The sequence below is a fragment of the Chrysemys picta genome, chromosome 17, assembly GCF_011386835.1.
Source record: "Chrysemys picta bellii isolate R12L10 chromosome 17, ASM1138683v2, whole genome shotgun sequence".
NCBI lineage: Eukaryota > Metazoa > Chordata > Testudines > Emydidae > Chrysemys > Chrysemys picta.
The window spans coordinates 25522481-25539269 of NC_088807.1; the positions used below are offsets into that span (position 1 = coordinate 25522481).

Below are 16789 nucleotides of genomic sequence, written 5' to 3' on the forward strand. Positions count from 1 at the left end.
GGAGGCCAGGAAGGGAGAGAGCGGGTCCCTCTCCCCCCAGAGGGAGCAGGTCTGGAGGGGCCTCTCGGAACCAGCCCTGGGCCCTGGCTGGTGCCCAGCAAGGAGCGCCTCTCACGGGCCCTGAGGGGCGTCTGCATGGGGGAGGCAGAGGACGACGAAGGGGGCAGCCTGGGGCGGGGCAAAGGCGGAGAGGTGAGAAGGAGGACCTAGTCCAGCCCCGCCCAGCGCAGGATGTTCTCAGTGCCTGGGAGAGTCCACCCACCCCTCATCTGGATGTGCAATGGTACCTTCCATTCTCCTCACCACCCCTTCAACCAGGGCCCAGCTATGTAGTGGTACTCTCCACTCTTGTTCCCCTTCCCATTTTGACTAATGGTACTGTCTAATCTACTCAGAGTGGTACCTGCCATTTCTTCCCCCCCTCCCCCCATCAGCTATGCAGTGGTATAATCCTCTCCTGTCCCCTACCCTCTGGGTTGTGAAATGGTACCTTCCATTCGTCTTGTGTGTGTCTCCCCCCCCTGCCATTCAATGAATGGTACTTTCCTCTCTCCCCTCCCCCATTCACAATCTGCACTGATACCTTCTACTCTGCTGGTAACCTTCCCCCCCACTAGTCTGTGCAATGGTGCTGTCCACTAGTGCCCTCTTTGCAATGGTATTGTCCACTGGTAATTTTGCATACCCCATGTCAGGATTGCAATGGTATTGTCCACTCTACCTTGCCAACACTCTTCACAGAGCCACACATGGACTGACCCATTCCATGGAGGGGGAGGAAATTGAGCTAATCCATTCCATCGTGGGGGGGGGGGAGAGCCTCTTCCTGCATAGAGCAATGTCCGATGGACTGATCCATAGGGGGTGGGAGCCACCACATGTGGCTTGATCCACTCCATCGATGGGGGAGTGTGTGAATGGGCCGATCCATTCCACCAAAAGGAGGGTGAGTGCTCTAGCACAGCTCAAAGACACACGCAGACTGATCCATTCCATGGGGGGGCGGAATGGACCCAACCATTCCCTTGAGGTGGGAGAATCACCAAGGGCCAAACCATTTCATGGAGCAGGGAGAAATAGACCAATCCATTACAGGCTCACATGTGGACGGATCCATTCTGTGCGGCAGTGGGGGGGGGGAAATCACAGACTACCTATTCCATGGAGGGAGGAGGAATGGATCGAGGTGTGGGGGAGATGGGAAATGACTGGATCTGCTCCAGAAGGGGTCCTGTCCCAGGGGATGGGAGGTGTGTGTGTGTGTGTGTGGGGGGGGGGGTCACGGTCTCGCATTAAGATGCTGCAGTTGCCTTGGTTTCTGTCTCCATGGGGACAGTCTTTATTTAAAATGAACAGAAACTCTCTTCCCGGCAACGAATAAAAAGAAAAAACCCAAAGGGGTTTGTGGTTGTCGCCTGAGTCATTTCAGAAGCACAGAGAGCATCTGGAACATGCCCGTCTCGCCACAGAGCGAACCCAGGTGTCCTGGCTCCCAGCCCCCCTGCTCTAACCCCCAGATCCCACTCCCCTGCCTAGGGAGAACCCAGGAGTCCTGGTCCCCTGCCTCCCCTGCTCTATCCCCTAGACCCCACTCCCCACCCGGGGAGAGAACCCAGGATTCCTGGTTCCCAGCTCTAACCATTATCCCCATTCCCCCCCACCCCAAGCTAAGGATAGAACCCAGGACCCACCTCCCCCCATAACCCACCAGACTCTGCTCCCCTCCCAGCCCTGAAGAGGGATTTCCCCTCTGCTAGCTTCAGAGTCCCACCGCCTCCCTCGGCCCCTGCACGTTATCGACCACACAGACGTCTTCTCCTGGGAGCTGGATTCGCCCCCTCCAGGAGCTCTTCAACTTCGGAGCAGCCCCATCTCCCACTGAGCTCCGGGAGCCGCTTCTGGACCAGGTGCTCATTCGCCAATTAGCTGCCAACCACCTAGGTGGTTAATCACCTCCAGGTGAGTCCAGCTAGGTTCCCGCCGGTGCAGCATTGGTATGGACGCAGTGTCCTGGAGCACCTCCTGGTGGCCAGATCAAGGCTGGCAGCAGCCCCATAACTACTGGTGGTCCATGCAAGAGTTCCAGCCCAGTGCAGAAGGACGAACCCTCCTACCCGCCCTGGGCTCCGTCGACTTTTGCACTGCCTCAGGCGTCTCCTTGAGCCCAGCTGCCCAGTCCATGATCCTGGTCCCACTGTGGGTCTTCCCTGGAAGAGGAAACTCCTGGTTAGACACCTACCGCCTTGGTCTCCTCCTACTGCACCTTGAACTCCTCTGTAGCCATGGCCTGGCCTGGAAACACCACGCCACTCAACTCCCCGCAGCCCTCCTGCAGCTCTTTATAGAGCACACATGACCCGGCCCCAGACGGCGCTTATCCCTGAGCAGGCCTCCGGCCTTTAAACGGGGCAGGGCCATTACAGCCTCTTGGGGGAGCTGGTGGGGAAAAATGGTGGTGGGTGGAGAAAAATTAAAGATGAACATTGTTGTGTGCCGGGGAGGGGAGGGAAAATTGCCGGCAGTCAGGGGCTTGGGGGCCCGACGTCAGGACCAGAGATCAAAACGTGGGTCGCGTTGTGAGGCTGGAGCCAGGGTCGGACTCCAAGGCACAGTCAATCCCGGGAGTTCAGGAGCAGAGTCGGTCCCGGTAGTTCACAGAGGAGCCCCATTGTTGCCATGACATTAGTGGGATGCCCAGACCCTGCTGATAGCGCGGGAGGAGGAAGGAAACTGATCAGGGAGGGGAGTGTGGTCTAGTGGTAAAGCTGGGGTGGGGTGGGGGATGGGAGCCAGGATTCCTGGGTTCTCTCCCTGGCTCTGGGAGGGGAGTGGGGGCTGGTGGTTAGAGCAGGGGGGGCTGGGATCCTGGACTCCTGGGTTCTCTCCCTGGCTTTGGGAGGAGAGTGGGGTCCGGATTAACCCCTGGAGCTGAGCTCAGATTCGGGCCCTGGCCCCCTTGCAGGCTGGGGGGACTCCGGCTTTGCCGCCCTGGGTGCTGTTTGCTCCCCCGTTTGGCGCGGCTATGCCCACTCTGGCTACTTCCTGCCGGGCTCTGCGAACACCGGGTGATGCAGCTGCTGGCACGACGCCCACGCGGGTCCCGCCCTGCACGGCACAGCCACACCTGGGTCGGGGGGACAGGTGTCTCGGGGGGGGGGAGGTCTGGGTACAGCTGGATGGATAGAGGAGAGTGTGTGGAGATAGAGGGGGTGGGAGGATAGAGGGGAGTGGGGGGAAGGAGGGATGTGGGGGGGATGGGTGAGTGGCTAGTGGGGTGGGAAAAGGAGCGGTGGGGAGATGGGTGGGAGATAGAGGGGCGGAGGGATGGAGGGCTGTGGGGGGAAGGGGTGGGGAATAGAGGGGCAGGGGATAGAGGGGCAGAGGGATGGAGGGCTGTGGGGGGAAGGGGTGGGGGATGGGTGGGGGGATAGAGGGGCAGGGGATGGAGGGAGGTGGGGGGATAGAGGGGCAGAGGGATGTAGGGCTGTGGGGGGAAAGGGTGGGGGGGATAGAGGGGTGTGGGGGATGGGTGGGGGATAGAGGGGTGGGAGATAGAGGGGCAGGGGATGGAGGGCTGTGGGGGAAGGAGCGAGAAGGGGTGGGGGGAGGAGGGATGTGGGGAGGGGTGGGGGCTAGAGGGGCAGGGGATGGAGGGCTGTGGGGGAAGGAGCGGGAAGGGGTGGGGGGAGGAGGGATGTGGGGAGGGGTGGGGGCTAGAGGGGCAGGGGATGGAGGGCTGTGGGGGGAAGGAGCGGGAAGGGGTGGGGGGAGGAGGGATGTGGGGAGGGGTGGGGATAGAGGGGTGGGGGGAGGAGGGATGTGGGGAGGGTGAGAGATAGAGGGGCAGGGGATGGAGGGCTGTGGGGGGAAGGAGCGAGAAGGGGTGGGGGGAGGAGGGATGTGGGGAGGGGTGGGGGCTAGAGGGGCAGGGGATGGAGGGCTGTGGGGGGAAGGAGCGAGAAGGGGTGGGGGGAGGAGGGATGTGGGGAGGGGTGGGGATAGAGGGGTGGGGGGGTGGATTGTGGGGGAAGGAGCGGGAAGGGGTGGGGGATAGAGGGGTGGGGGGGATGTGGGGAGGGGGAGGAGATAGAGGGGCAGGGGATGGAGGGCTGTGGGGGGAAGGAGCGGAAGGGGTGGGGGGAGGAGGGATGTGGGGAGGGTGAGAGATAGAGGGGCAGGGGGAGGAGGGATGTGGGGAGGGGTGGGGATAGAGGGGTGGGGGGGGATGTGGGGAGGGGGAGGAGATAGAGGGGCAGGGGATGGAGGGCTGTGGGGGGAAGGAGCGGGAAGGGGTGGGGGATAGAGGGGTGGGGGGAGGGATGTGGGGAGGGGTGGGAGATAGAGGGGCAGGGGATGGAGGGCTGTGGGGGGAAGGAGCGAGAAGGGGTGGGGGGGAGGGATGTGGGGAGGGGTGGGAGATAGAGGGGCAGGGGATGGAGGGCTGTGGGGGAAGGAGCGGGAAGGGGTGGGGGGAGGAGGGATGTGGGGAGGGGTGGGGGCTAGAGGGGCAGGGGATGGAGGGCTGTGGGGGGAAGGAGCGGGAAGGGGTGGGGGAGGAGGGATGTGGGGAGGGGTGGGGGCTAGAGGGGCAGGGGATGGAGGGCTGTGGGGGGAAGGAGCGGGAAGGGGTGGGGGGAGGAGGGATGTGGGGAGGGGTGGGGGCTAGAGGGGCAGGGGATGGAGGGCTGTGGGGGGAAGGAGCGGGAAGGGGTGGGGGGAGGAGGGATGTGGGGAGGGGGTGGGGGCTAGAGGGGCAGGGATGGAGGGCTGTGGGGGGAAGGAGCGGGAAGGGGTGGGGGGAGGAGGGATGTGGGGAGGGGTGGGGGCTAGAGGGCAGGGGATGGAGGGCTGTGGGGGGAAGGAGCGGGAAGGGGTGGGGGATCGAGGGGCGGAGAAGGGAAGGGGGGAGATACGGACACAAGCAGGGGGGTGACTAGATCCCTTCTCTGTCCCGTCTAAGCCATTTGTAAAGCACAGAGCCGGCGGGGGGGGGGGGGTCCAGGTGCGCCCCTCCCTCCCTCTGGCTTCCTCTGTTATTTGTCCCCAGCGCCCCATAACCAGCGGGGCTTCTCCCCTGGGCCCCCCACACCTCCTAACCCGCCAGCGCCACCTTAACCGGGCTCCGGCGCCCTCCGATGCCACCTTAACCGGGCTCCGGCGCCGCTCCCCACCCAATGCTCCCCCCGGCTCCTCTTAAAGGGCCAGCCCCGCCCACCCCCCCGCGCCCCGCCCGGCCCCGCCCTGCCCTGTCGGCTGCCCGCGTTGACAGTCGCTTGACAGCCGGAGCCGACTGGGGGTTCTCCGGGGCCATGGACTCCTCTGGCGGCACCCCGGGGTGCATGGGGCAATGCACCAGCTTCCTCCGCTCCCACAAGGGCACCGTCCTGGCGCTGGAGATTGTGAGTTACCCGGGGGGGGGGGGCACGGCCCGGGGGGGGGGCGCGGAGCAGAGACGGGGGGTCCCGGGGCGCGCGGAGGAAGGAGGCGCCCATGGGTGTCAGCCACACGTGTCAGCTCTTACAGGCGCCCCGTAGAGGCAGGAACAGGGTCCGGACCCGGTCTGTCCACACGCACTCACCGGCCCCCACTCCCCGCCTGGCTCCCAGCCCCCCCTGCTCGCACTCACCGGCCCCCACTCCCCGCCTGGCTCCCAGCCCCCCCTGCTCGCACTCCCCGGCCCCCACTCCCCGCCTGGCTCCCAGCCCCCCCTGCCCGCACTCACCGGCCCCCACTCCCCGCCTGGCTCCCAGCCCCCCCTGCCCGCACTCACCGGCCCCCACTCCCCGCCTGGCTCCCAGCCCCCCCCTGCTCGCACTCACCGGCCCCCACTCCCCGCCTGGCTCCCAGCCCCCCCTGCTCGCACTCACCGGCCCCACTCCCCGCCCCGAGCCAGGAGAGAACCCAGGAGTCCGGGCTCCCAGCCCCCCCCCCCCCCCGCTCTAAACACCAGCCCCCACTCCCCTCCCAGAATCGGGGAGAGAACCCAGGAGTCCTGGCTCCCAGCCCCCCTGCTCTAACCACCAGCCCCCACTCCCCTCCCAGAGCTGGGGAGAGAACCCAGGAGTCCTGGCTCCCAGCCCCCCTGCTCTAACCACCAGCCCCCACTCCCCTCCCAGAGCTGGGGAGAGAACCCAGGAGTCCTGGCTCCCAGCCCCCCCGCTCTAACCACCAGCCCCCACTCCCCTCCCAGAGCTGGGGAGAGAACCCAGGAGTCCTGGCTCCCAGCCCCCCCCCCCAGCTCTACAACACCAGCCCCCACTCCCCTCCCAGAGCTGGGGAGAGAACCCAGCCCCCCCCCGCTCTAAACACCAGCCCCCACTCCCCGCCCCGAGCCAGGAGAGAACCCAGGAGTCCGGGCTCCCAGCCCCCCCCCCCCCGCTCTAAACACCAGCCCCCACTCCCCTCCCAGAATCGGGGAGAGAACCCAGGAGTCCTGGCTCCCAGCCCCCCTGCTCTAACCACCAGCCCCCACTCCCCTCCCAGAGCTGGGGAGAGAACCCAGGAGTCCTGGCTCCCAGCCCCCCTGCTCTAACCACCCAGCCCCCACTCCCCTCCCAGAGCTGGGGAGAGAACCCAGGAGTCCTGGCTCCCAGCCCCCCCGCTCTAACCACCAGCCCCCACTCCCCTCCCAGAGCTGGGGAGAGAACCCAGGAGTCCTGGCTCCCAGCCCCCCCCCCCAGCTCTAAACACCCAGCCCCCACTCCCCTCCCAGAGCTGGGGAGAGAACCCAGCCCCCCCCCGCTCTAAACACCAGCCCCCACTCCCCGCCCCGAGCCAGGAGAGAACCCAGGAGTCCTGGCTCCCAGTCCAGAGCGGCGTGTGATTTCTCGGGTGGGGAGGGCGGGTTACCACCCTGTTGGAGATGAATGAGCTGCAGCCCACGAAGGGTTAACACCTGCGGGCAGAGCTGGGCTGTGGCTCCCGCCAACTGAGTGGAGGGAACTGTGATTCAAACAGGGTTGACACCCAAAGGGAGGGGGGGCTGGGAGCCAGGACTCCTGGGTTCTCTCCCCGGCTCTGGGAGGGGAGTAGGGTCTAGTGGTTAGAGGGGGGGTGCGCTGGGTGCCAGGCCTCCTGCTGCCCATCCTAGTTCCTTCCCCTCCTCCGTTATTTCGACACTCCCAGAGGCTCCCTGCAGTCTGTGTCCTGTTCGGCCTCCGGGGCCATGTTCCTGGGTGTGGCTGTCCCGGACACGGCTGTGTGTGTTGGAGCTAGAGAGAGAACATCTGTATTTGTCTGTATGTGTGAGGGTTACTGCGTATGTCACCTGTGCAGGGTGTGCATGTGTATCTGTGCGACAGGGCGTGGACGCCATGTGGCTGGAAGGGCGCGGGGTGTGAGTGTGTATCTAGCCGTGTGTTGGTGTGTGCACATTATGGGTGGGGCCTATCTCAGGCGGCTGTGAGTGTGCGTGGGTGAGGTTTACAGCATGTGCCACCTGTATGTGTGTGTGTGTGTGTGTGTGTGTGTGTGTGTGTGTGTCTGGGTTACCATGTGTGCCGCCTGTGCAGGGTGTGTGTGGATCTGTGCGACAGGGTGTGGCTGCCATGTGCCTGGAAGGGCGGTGTGTCTGTGTGTGTGTGTGGGGGGGGTTACCGCATGTGCTGCCTGCGTGTGTGTCTGTGTGTGTAAGGGTTACCGCATGTGCCACCTGTGTGTGTGTGTGTGTGTGTGTATGTATGTATCTGTGCGCCAGGGCGTGGATGCCATGTGGCTGGAAGGGCGCGGTGTGTTTGTGTGTATCTAGCCGTGTGTTGGTGTGTGCAGATTAGGGGTGGGGCTGTGGGATGTGTGTGTGTTTGCATTGTGGAAGGGGAGGTGTGGGCAGTGCCCCATGTCTGCAGGGGGGGGGTGTTTTAGGGTCTCTGTGATCCTGGGCCTAGGACAGCTCCCTCTCCAGGCCCCAGGGGCTGGAGTCTATTTGCGGGGTGTGTGTGGGGGGAGACTATAATCCTGACTCCACCCCACCGTCTGCCCCTCAGATCTGGTTGTTCCCTGCCCCCCACCCCCTGCACCTCACCCAGAATCAATGATTAACCACCCTGCCGCCCTGCCCAGCTCTTGCAAAGGGAGAAATGAGCCAAAGAGAGAACCCAGGAGTCCTGGCTCCCAGCCTGCTCCCTCCCCCCCACGCTGCAATCCACTATACCCCACTCCCCTCCCAGAGCCGGGGAGAGAACCCAGGAGTCCTGGCTCCTAGCCCGCCCTGGTCTAATCCACCAGACCCCACTCCCCTCCCAGAGCCGGGGAGAGAACCCAGGAGTCCGGGCTCCCAGCCCTCCCTGCTCTAACCACTAGACCCCACTCCCCTCCCAGAGCCAGGGAGAGAACCCAGGCATCCTGGCTCCCAGCCCCCCTGCTCTAACCACTAGACCCCACTCCCCTCCCAGAGCCAGGGAGAGAACCCAGGAGTCCTGGCTGCCAGCCCCCCGTGCACTAATCACTAGGCCCCACTGTCCTGATTTTCCTTCTGAAAGGGGCAGGGCTCCTTTAAGGCTCAGGGGCATGTTCTCCCGGGGAGGAGAAAGGGCGTTTTTGGGGTGGGCGTGGGAGCAGCAGGTCCCGGCAGGACCGAGGTGCGGGTGGGTGGGGAACATACACCCAGTTCTGCGCCCTGTCCAGACCTGTCTGGTGCCTCGCTTTCCCCACCCCTCCGCTGCTAGGGCGGCTGCCACAGCGGGCTGGCCCGTTAAGTGCTCGTCGGGGGGACCCCATCCCTTTAGGACCCACCACCACCACGGCCCCTCCGCCTGTTGCAGGTTCCATCCCTGTAACATCCCACATCACCTCTGCCTGTTCAATGCACCGCCCTTGTAACAGTCCCCCCACTCTGCCTGTAGCAGGCACCACCCCGTAACAGCCCCCCGCTCCGCCTGTAGCGGGCACCGCCCCGTAAACAGCCCCCCGCTCCGCCTGTAGCGGGCACTGCCCCTTTAACAGTCCCCCCACTCTGCCTGTAGCAGGCACCACCCCGTAACAGCCCCCCAATCCGCCTGTAGCGGGCACTGCCCCTGTAACAACCCCCCACTCTGCCTGTTCAATGCACCGCCCCTGTAACAGCCCCCCCGCTCCGCCTGTAGCAGGCACTGCCCCGTAACAGCCCCCCACTCTGCCTGTAGCAGGCACCGCCCCTGTAACAGCCCCCCACTCTGCCTGTAGCAGGCACCGCCCCTGTAACAACCCCCCACTCTGCCTGTAGCAGGCACCGCCCCTGTAACAGCCCCCCTCTGCTCCGCCTGTAGGGGGCACCCCTTTCACAGCCCCCCCCACTCCACCTGTAGCAGGCACCGCCTCTTTAAGACCCCCCCCATGTGCCCCTGCCTGTGACAGACTCCACCCCCCCTCTGAATATTTGGCAGGGGGGGAGCTGGTTGAATTTAGTGGTTGTCATGGCGACCGGCCCCACCCCCCACCCTCCACACACTCGCCCCTTTGTGTGCCCAGCGTGGGCTGGTATTTTTAGCCTCCAGATGTGACTCGAGCTGGAACATTCCCCAGGCGCCCCGAATGCCCCGCCCAGCCCACGCGGGACCCAGGAGTCCGGGCTCCCACTCCCTCCCACCCCCCAACCACTAGGCCCACTCCCCTCCCAGAGCCAGGGAGAGAACCCAGGAGTCCTGGCTCCCAGCCCCCCTGCTCTAACCACTAGCCCCCACTCCCAGGAATGTACAGGAAAGCGGCGGGTGAGTCAGACCCTTGGCAGAGAAGCAGACGCCCGTCTTGCAGCTAATGGAATATTACAGCGTGACTCAGACTCTCCAACCACCCCCTTGCCCTTCCTGGGGGGCGCTGTGCTGCAGGGAGCCGGGGCGCTGGGCAGGGGGTGCTCTCCCCTGGCAGTCAGAGCCGGGCACTGGGGTGGGGGCTGGGCAGGGGGCGCTCTCCCCTGGCAGTCAGGGCCGGGCACTGGGGTGGGGGGCTGGGGGGCTGGGCAGGGGGCGCTCTCCCCTGGCAGTCAGGGCCGGGGCACTGGGGGGGGCTGGGCAGGGGGTGCTCTCCCCTGGCAGTCAGGGCTGGGCACTGGGGGGGGCTGGGCAGGGGGTGCTCTCCCCTGGCAGTCAGGGCCGGGCACTGGGGTGGGGGGCTGGGGGGCTGGGCAGGGGGCGCTCTCCCCTGGCAGTCAGGGCCGGGCACTGGGGGGGGCTGGGCAGGGGGCGCTCTCCCCTGGCAGTCAGGGCCGGGCACTGGGGGGGGCTGGGCAGGGGGCGCTCTCCCCTGGCAGGTCAGAGCCGGGCACTGGGGTGGGGGGCTGGGCAGGGGGCGCTCTCCCTGGCAGTCAGGGCCGGGCACTGGGGTGGGGGGCTGGGGGGCTGGGCAGGGGGCGCTCTCCCCTGGCAGTCAGGGCCGGGCACTGGGGGGGGCTGGGCAGGGGGTGCTCTCCCCTGGCAGTCAGGGCCGGGCACTGGGGGGGGCTGGGCAGGGGGCGCTCTCCCCTGGCAGTCAGGGCTGGGCACTGGGGGGGGCTGGGCAGGGGTGCTCTCCCCTGGCAGTCAGGGCCGGGCACTGGGGTGGGGGGCTGGGGGCTGGGCAGGGGGCGCTCTCCCCTGGCAGTCAGGGCCGGGCACTGGGGGGGGCTGGGCAGGGGGCGCTCTCCCCTGGCAGTCAGGGCCGGGCACTGGGGGGGGCTGGGCAGGGGGCGCTCTCCCCTGGCAGTCAGGGCTGGGCACTGGGGGGGCTGGGCAGGGGCGCTCTCCCCTGGCAGTCAGGGCTGGGCACTGGGGGGGGCTGGGCAGGGGGCGCTGGGCAGGGGGCGCTCTCCCCTGGTAGTCAGGGCTGGGCACTGGGCTGGAGGGCTGGGCAGGGGGCGCTCTCCCCTGGCAGTCAGGGCCGGGCACTGGGGGGGGCTGGGGGGCGCTGGGCAGGGGGCGCTCTCCCCTGGCAGTCAGGGCCGGGCACTGGGCTGGGGGGCTGGGCAGGGGGCGCTCTCCCCTGGCAGTCAGGGCCGGGCACTGGGGGGGGCTGGGCAGGGGGCGCTCTCCCCTGGCAGTCAGGGCCGGGCACTGGGGGGGCTGGGCAGGGGGCGCTCTCCCCTGGCAGTCAGGGCCGGGCACTGGGGGGGGCTGGGCAGGGGGCGCTCTCCCCTGGCAGTCAGGGCCGGGCACTGGGGGGGGCTGGGGGGCGCTGGGCAGGGGGCGCTCTCCCCTGGCAGTCAGGGCCGGGCACTGGGGGGGGGCTGGGCAGGGGGCGCTCCCCTGGCAGTCAGGGCTGGGCACTGGGGGGGGCTGGGCAGGGGGCGCTCTCCCCTGGCAGTCAGGGCCGGGCACTGGGGGGGGCTGGGCAGGGGGGCGCTCTCCCCTGGCAGTCAGGGCCGGGCACTGGGGGGCGCTGTACTTATTTAAACATCTAAACATGAGACTCACCTGCTCTGCTCCTTACGCGCTTTATCCCTTCCGCCTTATGTTCAGGATGGGAACCCCGGTGTCCGGGCCATATCCCAGTTTAGGGACACTCCCATTCTGTTTCCTTTCATCCCACTGCAGCAGCCACCGGAAACAAGATTTTCTTTCACTTCCTGTCCCAAAGGTGTACGTCTGGTCCCCAGCTGCCCTGCCCCAGAGGTGGCTGCATCTTAGCACTGGCTGAACAATTTTCCTAACTATTGTCCATTTCCACCCCACACAGGGCCTCTGTATTGTTATCCTGATCTGCTACGGTGCTTCTCGGACCCCTGGTTATACCGGTGTGGCCATCTTCGAGATGGTGTTTTCAATCGTCTTCTTCGTCATCTACACGCTAGGATTAAACAAGCAGTTGGCGTTTGTGCATTGGGGCTGGAGTGTAAGGAGTTTGATTCTATTCACACCATTGGGGGGGACCTATAACATACCACTGCCAGGTGTCTGGAATCTTCTGTACAATTCGCTGTTCTGAATAACCCTTAAAAAGGGGGGGGGAATCCCCTAACAAACTTGTTTTAAATTATTAACATGCAAGACAATAACAGCACAAAAACCTATGTTAAAATGCAAAGAAATTCCCATGCAAAAAACTCTGTTAAAACCCATGGAAATAGATGTGCAAAAAACGTTGTTAAAATGCACAGACATCGCTATGCAAAAGAACTTTGTGAATTAGCAAGAAAACAGTTAAAATGCAATCCAATTCTTAAAGGTTGATGTGTGACCACACAAAAATATTGCTGCACATACAAATGGTTGATTTAGAATAAATAAATGAAGAAATTGCCACAGGGGAAAAATATTAATCTAAACCCAAACATACCCAGAAATGCCAATGAAAAAAAAAAAAGGCCATTAAAGGGGTTAATATACTGAGAAAATTCCCCCACGAAACCCTGATTAACTTCTTAATATACAAGGATTTTCCATGGCAAATTTGTTAAAATGCAAAGAAATTCTGATTTAAAAAAGGAGCCAAGTTATTCATCTGCCAGGAAATTTCTGTGCAAACGAGTTAATTAATGTATCGTACGCATAGAAATTCCCATGGAAACAACTCCATCAAAATGCAAGGAAATTTCTATGCCAAAAAACTTCGTTAATGTCGGTCGAGTGCATCGTACCAAAGACAGGTCGGTGCATCTCTCTGCTTCTTACCTTCGTTTCTTTCTTCCTCAGGATTTCATCCGTGCTCTGATTGGTGCTCTGCTCTTCCTCATCACCTCCCTCATCGTCGTCATTGGCCACAGGGACGGCGCTGGCATCGCAGCTGGGGTAAAACAACTAGCTTCCCTGGCAGCCAGGACCGGATGCTGGAGGGCACCGTGAGGGCGGGGAGCGGGGCCGGGGGCTCGGCAGGGGGCGCTCTCCCCTGCAAGTCAGGGACGGGCGCTGGGAGGCACCGTGGGGGCGGGGAGCGGGGCCGGGGGCTCGGCAGGGGGCGCTCTCCCCTGCAAGTCAGGGACGGGCGCTGGGAGGCACCGTGGGGGCGGGGAGTGGGGCCGGGGGCTCGGCAGGGGGCGCTCTCCCCTGCAAGTCAGGGCTGGACACTGGGGGGCACCGTGGGGGCGGGGAGCGGGGCCGGGGGCTCGGCAGGGGGCGCTCTCCCCTGCAAGTCAGGGACGGGCGCTGGGAGGCACCGTGAGGGCGGGGAGCAGGGCCGGGGGCTCGGCAGGGGGCGCTCTCCCCTGCAAAGTCAGGGACGGGCGCTGGGAGGCACCGTGAGGGCGGGGAGCAGGGCCGGGGGCTCGGCAGGGGGCGCTCTCCCCTGCAAGTCAGGGACGGGCGCTGGGAGGCACCGTGAGGGCGGGGAGCGGGGCCGGGGGCTCGGCAGGGGGCGCTCTCCCCTGCAAGTCAGGGACGGGCGCTGGGAGGCACCGTGGGGGCGGGGAGCGGGGCCGGGGGCTCGGCAGGGGGCGCTCTCCCCTGCAAGTCAGGGACGGGCGCTGGGAGGCACCGTGGGGGCGGGGAGCGGGGCCGGGGGCTCGGCAGGGCGCGCTCTCCCCTGCAAGTCAGGACCGGATGCTGGAGGGCACCGTGGGGGCGGGGAGCGGGGCCGGGGGCTCGGCAGGGGGCGCTCTCCCCTGCAAGTCAGGGACGGGCGCTGGGAGGCACCGTGGGGGCGGGGAGCGGGGCCGGGGGCTCGGCAGGGGGCGCTCTCCCCTGCAAGTCAGGACCGGATGCTGGAGGGCACCGTGGGGGCGGGGAGCGGGGCCGGGGGCTCGGCAGGGGGCGCTCTCCCCTGCAAGTCAGGGACGGGCGCTGGGAGGCACCGTGGGGGCGGGGAGCGGGGCCGGGGGCTCGGCAGGGGGCGCTCTCCCCTGCAAGTCAGGGACGGGCGCTGGGAGGCACCGTGGGGGCGGGGAGCGGGGCCGGGGGCTCGGCAGGGGGCGCTCTCCCCTGCAAGTCAGGGACGGGCGCTGGGAGGCACCGTGGGGGCGGGGAGCGGGGCCGGGGGGCTCGGCAGGGGGCGCTCTCCCCTGCAAGTCAGGGCCGGACACTGGGGGGCGTCGTGGGCCTCAACGGGGGACACTGTCCAGCGGTCAATGCTGGCCGTGGCAATGGGGGCACTGTGCTGCATTCATTCCTTGCAATCAGCCGCCAGGCCTGACCCCAGAGGTGGCTGCATCATAATGTTGGGGTGGGGGAAGAAATGAGGCAAACTGCCCAAAATTGGGGAGGGGGATCTTCTGCTCCTCTTGATCCGGGGCCTTGAATCCCCACTGCGAATCCTCTGCTCGTTACCAGCAATCAACCGATACAGCAATTAACTCCCGCTTGGTCCCGTCCCCCGCAGGTCTTTGGGCTCCTGGCTGGCATCCTGTTTGCATATGATGCCTATATTACATTCCCCACCCTCCGGAAAACCCACACAGCTGCCCCCACTGGTAAGTGCCCCCACCCCCCTGGGGCTAGACAGAGGGGGCGACCCTGCCCCACCACGGGGCCAGGGGGGGTGGGCTAGATGGGAGAGGCGACCCTGCTCCACCATGGGGCCAGGGGGGGTGGGCTAGATGGGAGAGGGCGACCCTGCTCCACCACGGGGCCAGGGGAGGTAGACTAGATGGGAGAGGGCGACCCTGCCCCACCACGGGGCCAGGGGGGTGGGCTAGATGGGAGAGGGCGACCCTGCTCCACCACGGGGCCAGGGGGGTGGGCTAGATGGGAGAGGGCGACCCTGCTCCACCACGGGGCCAGGGGAGGTAGGCTAGATGGAGAGGGTGACCCTGCTCCACCACGGGGCCAGGGGAGGTAGGCTAGATGGGAGAGGGCGACCCTGCTCCACCACGGGGCCAGGGGGGTGGGCTAGACGGGAGGGGGCGACCCTGCCCCACCACGGGGCCGGGGGGGGGTGTGTTTAGACGGGAGGGGGAGACCCTGCCCCACCATGGGTCTGGTGGGGGGCGGGCTAGACGAGAGAAGATAGGGGGTGATCCCTGACTCTCTAACACCCCCTTGTGGTCTCTCTCTCTCTCTCCTTACAGAATCCCCGGAGGGTGTCTGAGGAGTCTCAGGACCCCGGCCCCCGCTTTGCTGCCTTCGCCCCCCCCCCCCACCTCGCTGGTTCTAAGGATTCTTGTACATACTGCTGGGGGGCGGCAAAGAAGAGATCCCCCCCCGCAACTAATCTCCCTCCAGCTCCCCATCCCCAGTTCCTGCCCTGACCTCAGGGCCCCACCCCTGTTTAGAAGCCTTGACAATGGGGATAGCATGGGGGGAGCCACCCGCCCACCCCAGCAATGCCACCCCCACCTTCCTAGGTTGGTTGGAGCGAGGATGAGGGCAGTGGGGTCTAGTGGTTAGAACAGGTGTGGGTGAGGGGGGGAGGGTTGGGAGCCAGGACTCCTGGGTTCTATCCCCAGCTCAGGGCGGGGAGCGGGGTCTAGTGGGCTCTGTCCCCTTATCAAGTGCCTTTACTCTTTCTGTGCCTCGGTTTCCCCTGGGCTAACAGGGTGTTACATTGCCAGCTGTTTAGGGCTGAATGACCCATGTGTTTACGTAGGGCCTACCAGAACTGGAGCCCATGGGATGTTTTCAAGGGAAATAAATTTTAATATAAGGGGGAGATTTTTTTTAAATGAACTAAACTTAATGCAAGGAAACCGGCCCCAGGGTGGGGGACTGGGTGGGGAATGGCACACGGGGGGATTGGTGTGGTGATGCTCAGGGCACTGACACCCCCCCCGCCAAACCCCTCATGTTCCCCCCACACACTCCCCGGTCCTGCATGTGGCTTGTGTTAATTTCTGCTTATTTTGGGGGGGAAAGGGTTAATAAAAATACTGATAAATGGTTTTGTTTGGTCCCAGTGATGTTGGGGGTGTGTGTTTCTGAACTGGGGGGGGGTCAGATGGCCCATCCACCCCAGATGAGAACTATGGACCCAGCGAGCCTGGATCTGCCCTCCCCAGGGTCTGTTAAAACACAATCTTCAAGTCAGCGGCACTGCGATGGGTCCCTGCATGGCCCCACAGTAGGCCGACATTTTTATGGCTGACTTAGAACAACACTTCCTCAGCTCTCGTCTCCTAGCGCCGCTCCTCTACTTGTGCTACATTGGGGACATCTTCATCATCTGGACCCACGGCAAGGAGGCCCTTGAAGAATTCCACCTGGATTTCAACAACTTCCACCCCACCAACAACCTCAGCGTGGACCTGTCCACACAAGAGATCCACTTCTTGCACACTACAGTGCAAATAAGCGAAGGTCACATCAACACCACTCTATACCGGAAACCTACTGACCGCTATACGTACCTACATGCCTCCAGCTTCCATCCAGGACACATCACACGATCCATTGTCTACAGCCAAGCCCAAAGATACAACCGAATTTGTTCCAATCCCTCAGACAGAGACAAACACCTACAGGATCTCTATCAAGGGTTCTTAAAACTACAATACCCACCTGGGGAAGTGAGAAAAGAGATTGACAGAGCCAGACGGGTACCCAGAAGTCACCTACTACAGGACAGGCCCAACAAGGACAATAACAGAACACCACTGGCCATCACGTACAGCCCCCAGCTAAAACCTCTCCAGCGCATCATCAACGATCTACAACCTATCCTGGAAAACGATCCCTCACTCTCACAGACCTTGGGAGACAGGCCAGTCCTCGCCTACAGACAGCCTCCCAACCTGAAGCAAATACTCACCAGCAACTACACATCACACCACAGAAACACCAACCCAGGAACCAAACCCCTACAACAAACCCCGTTGCCTTCTCTGTCCCCATATCTACTCTAGCGACACCGTCAGAGGACCCAACCACATCAGCCACACCATCAGGGACTCATTCACCTGCACATCTACCAATGTGATATATTCCATCATGTGCCAGCAATGCCCCTCTGCCATGTACATTGGCCAAACCGGACAGTC

The 16789-nt window shown here is 64.3% G+C and overlaps 2 protein-coding genes across 2 annotated transcripts; one reads left to right on the forward strand and one right to left on the reverse strand.

Moving 5' to 3' along the window:
- Positions 1-2254: 2254 nt before the first annotated feature.
- Positions 2255-4545, reverse strand: LOC135976400 (uncharacterized; the record flags this gene model as incomplete). Its single annotated transcript, XM_065571811.1, is given in 5 exon segments — positions 2255-2337; positions 3395-3448; positions 3531-4000; positions 4041-4405; positions 4408-4545. Coding segments are annotated over 5 exon segments (1110 nt in total), but the record flags the coding sequence as incomplete, so codon positions are not given.
- Positions 4546-5232: 687 nt separating this feature from the next.
- On the forward strand, positions 5233-15692 carry LOC101952884 (proteolipid protein 2). The gene is made up of 5 exons (XM_065571237.1): positions 5233-5399; positions 11623-11778; positions 12579-12674; positions 14197-14287; positions 14885-15692. Exons 1-5 carry the CDS (start codon positions 5310-5312, stop codon positions 14902-14904), a joined length of 453 nt encoding a protein of 150 aa, XP_065427309.1. The 5' UTR covers positions 5233-5309; the 3' UTR covers positions 14905-15692.
- The last annotated feature ends 1097 nt before the right edge of the window (positions 15693-16789 follow it).

What these genes read in the sequence shown, in the direction of transcription:
- LOC101952884 (XM_065571237.1), top strand. Translation starts at nt 5,310, where the DNA reads ATGGACTCCTCTGGCGGCACCCCGGGGTGCATGGGGCAATGCACCAGC. An exon ending in CCGTCCTGGCGCTGGAGATT is followed by an intron (nt 5,400 to 11,622) that starts GTGAGTTACCCG and finishes CACCCCACACAG; the next exon opens with GGCCTCTGTATTGTTATCCT. An exon ending in CCACACAGCTGCCCCCACTG is followed by an intron (nt 14,288 to 14,884) that starts GTAAGTGCCCCC and finishes CTCTCCTTACAG; the next exon opens with AATCCCCGGAGGGTGTCTGA.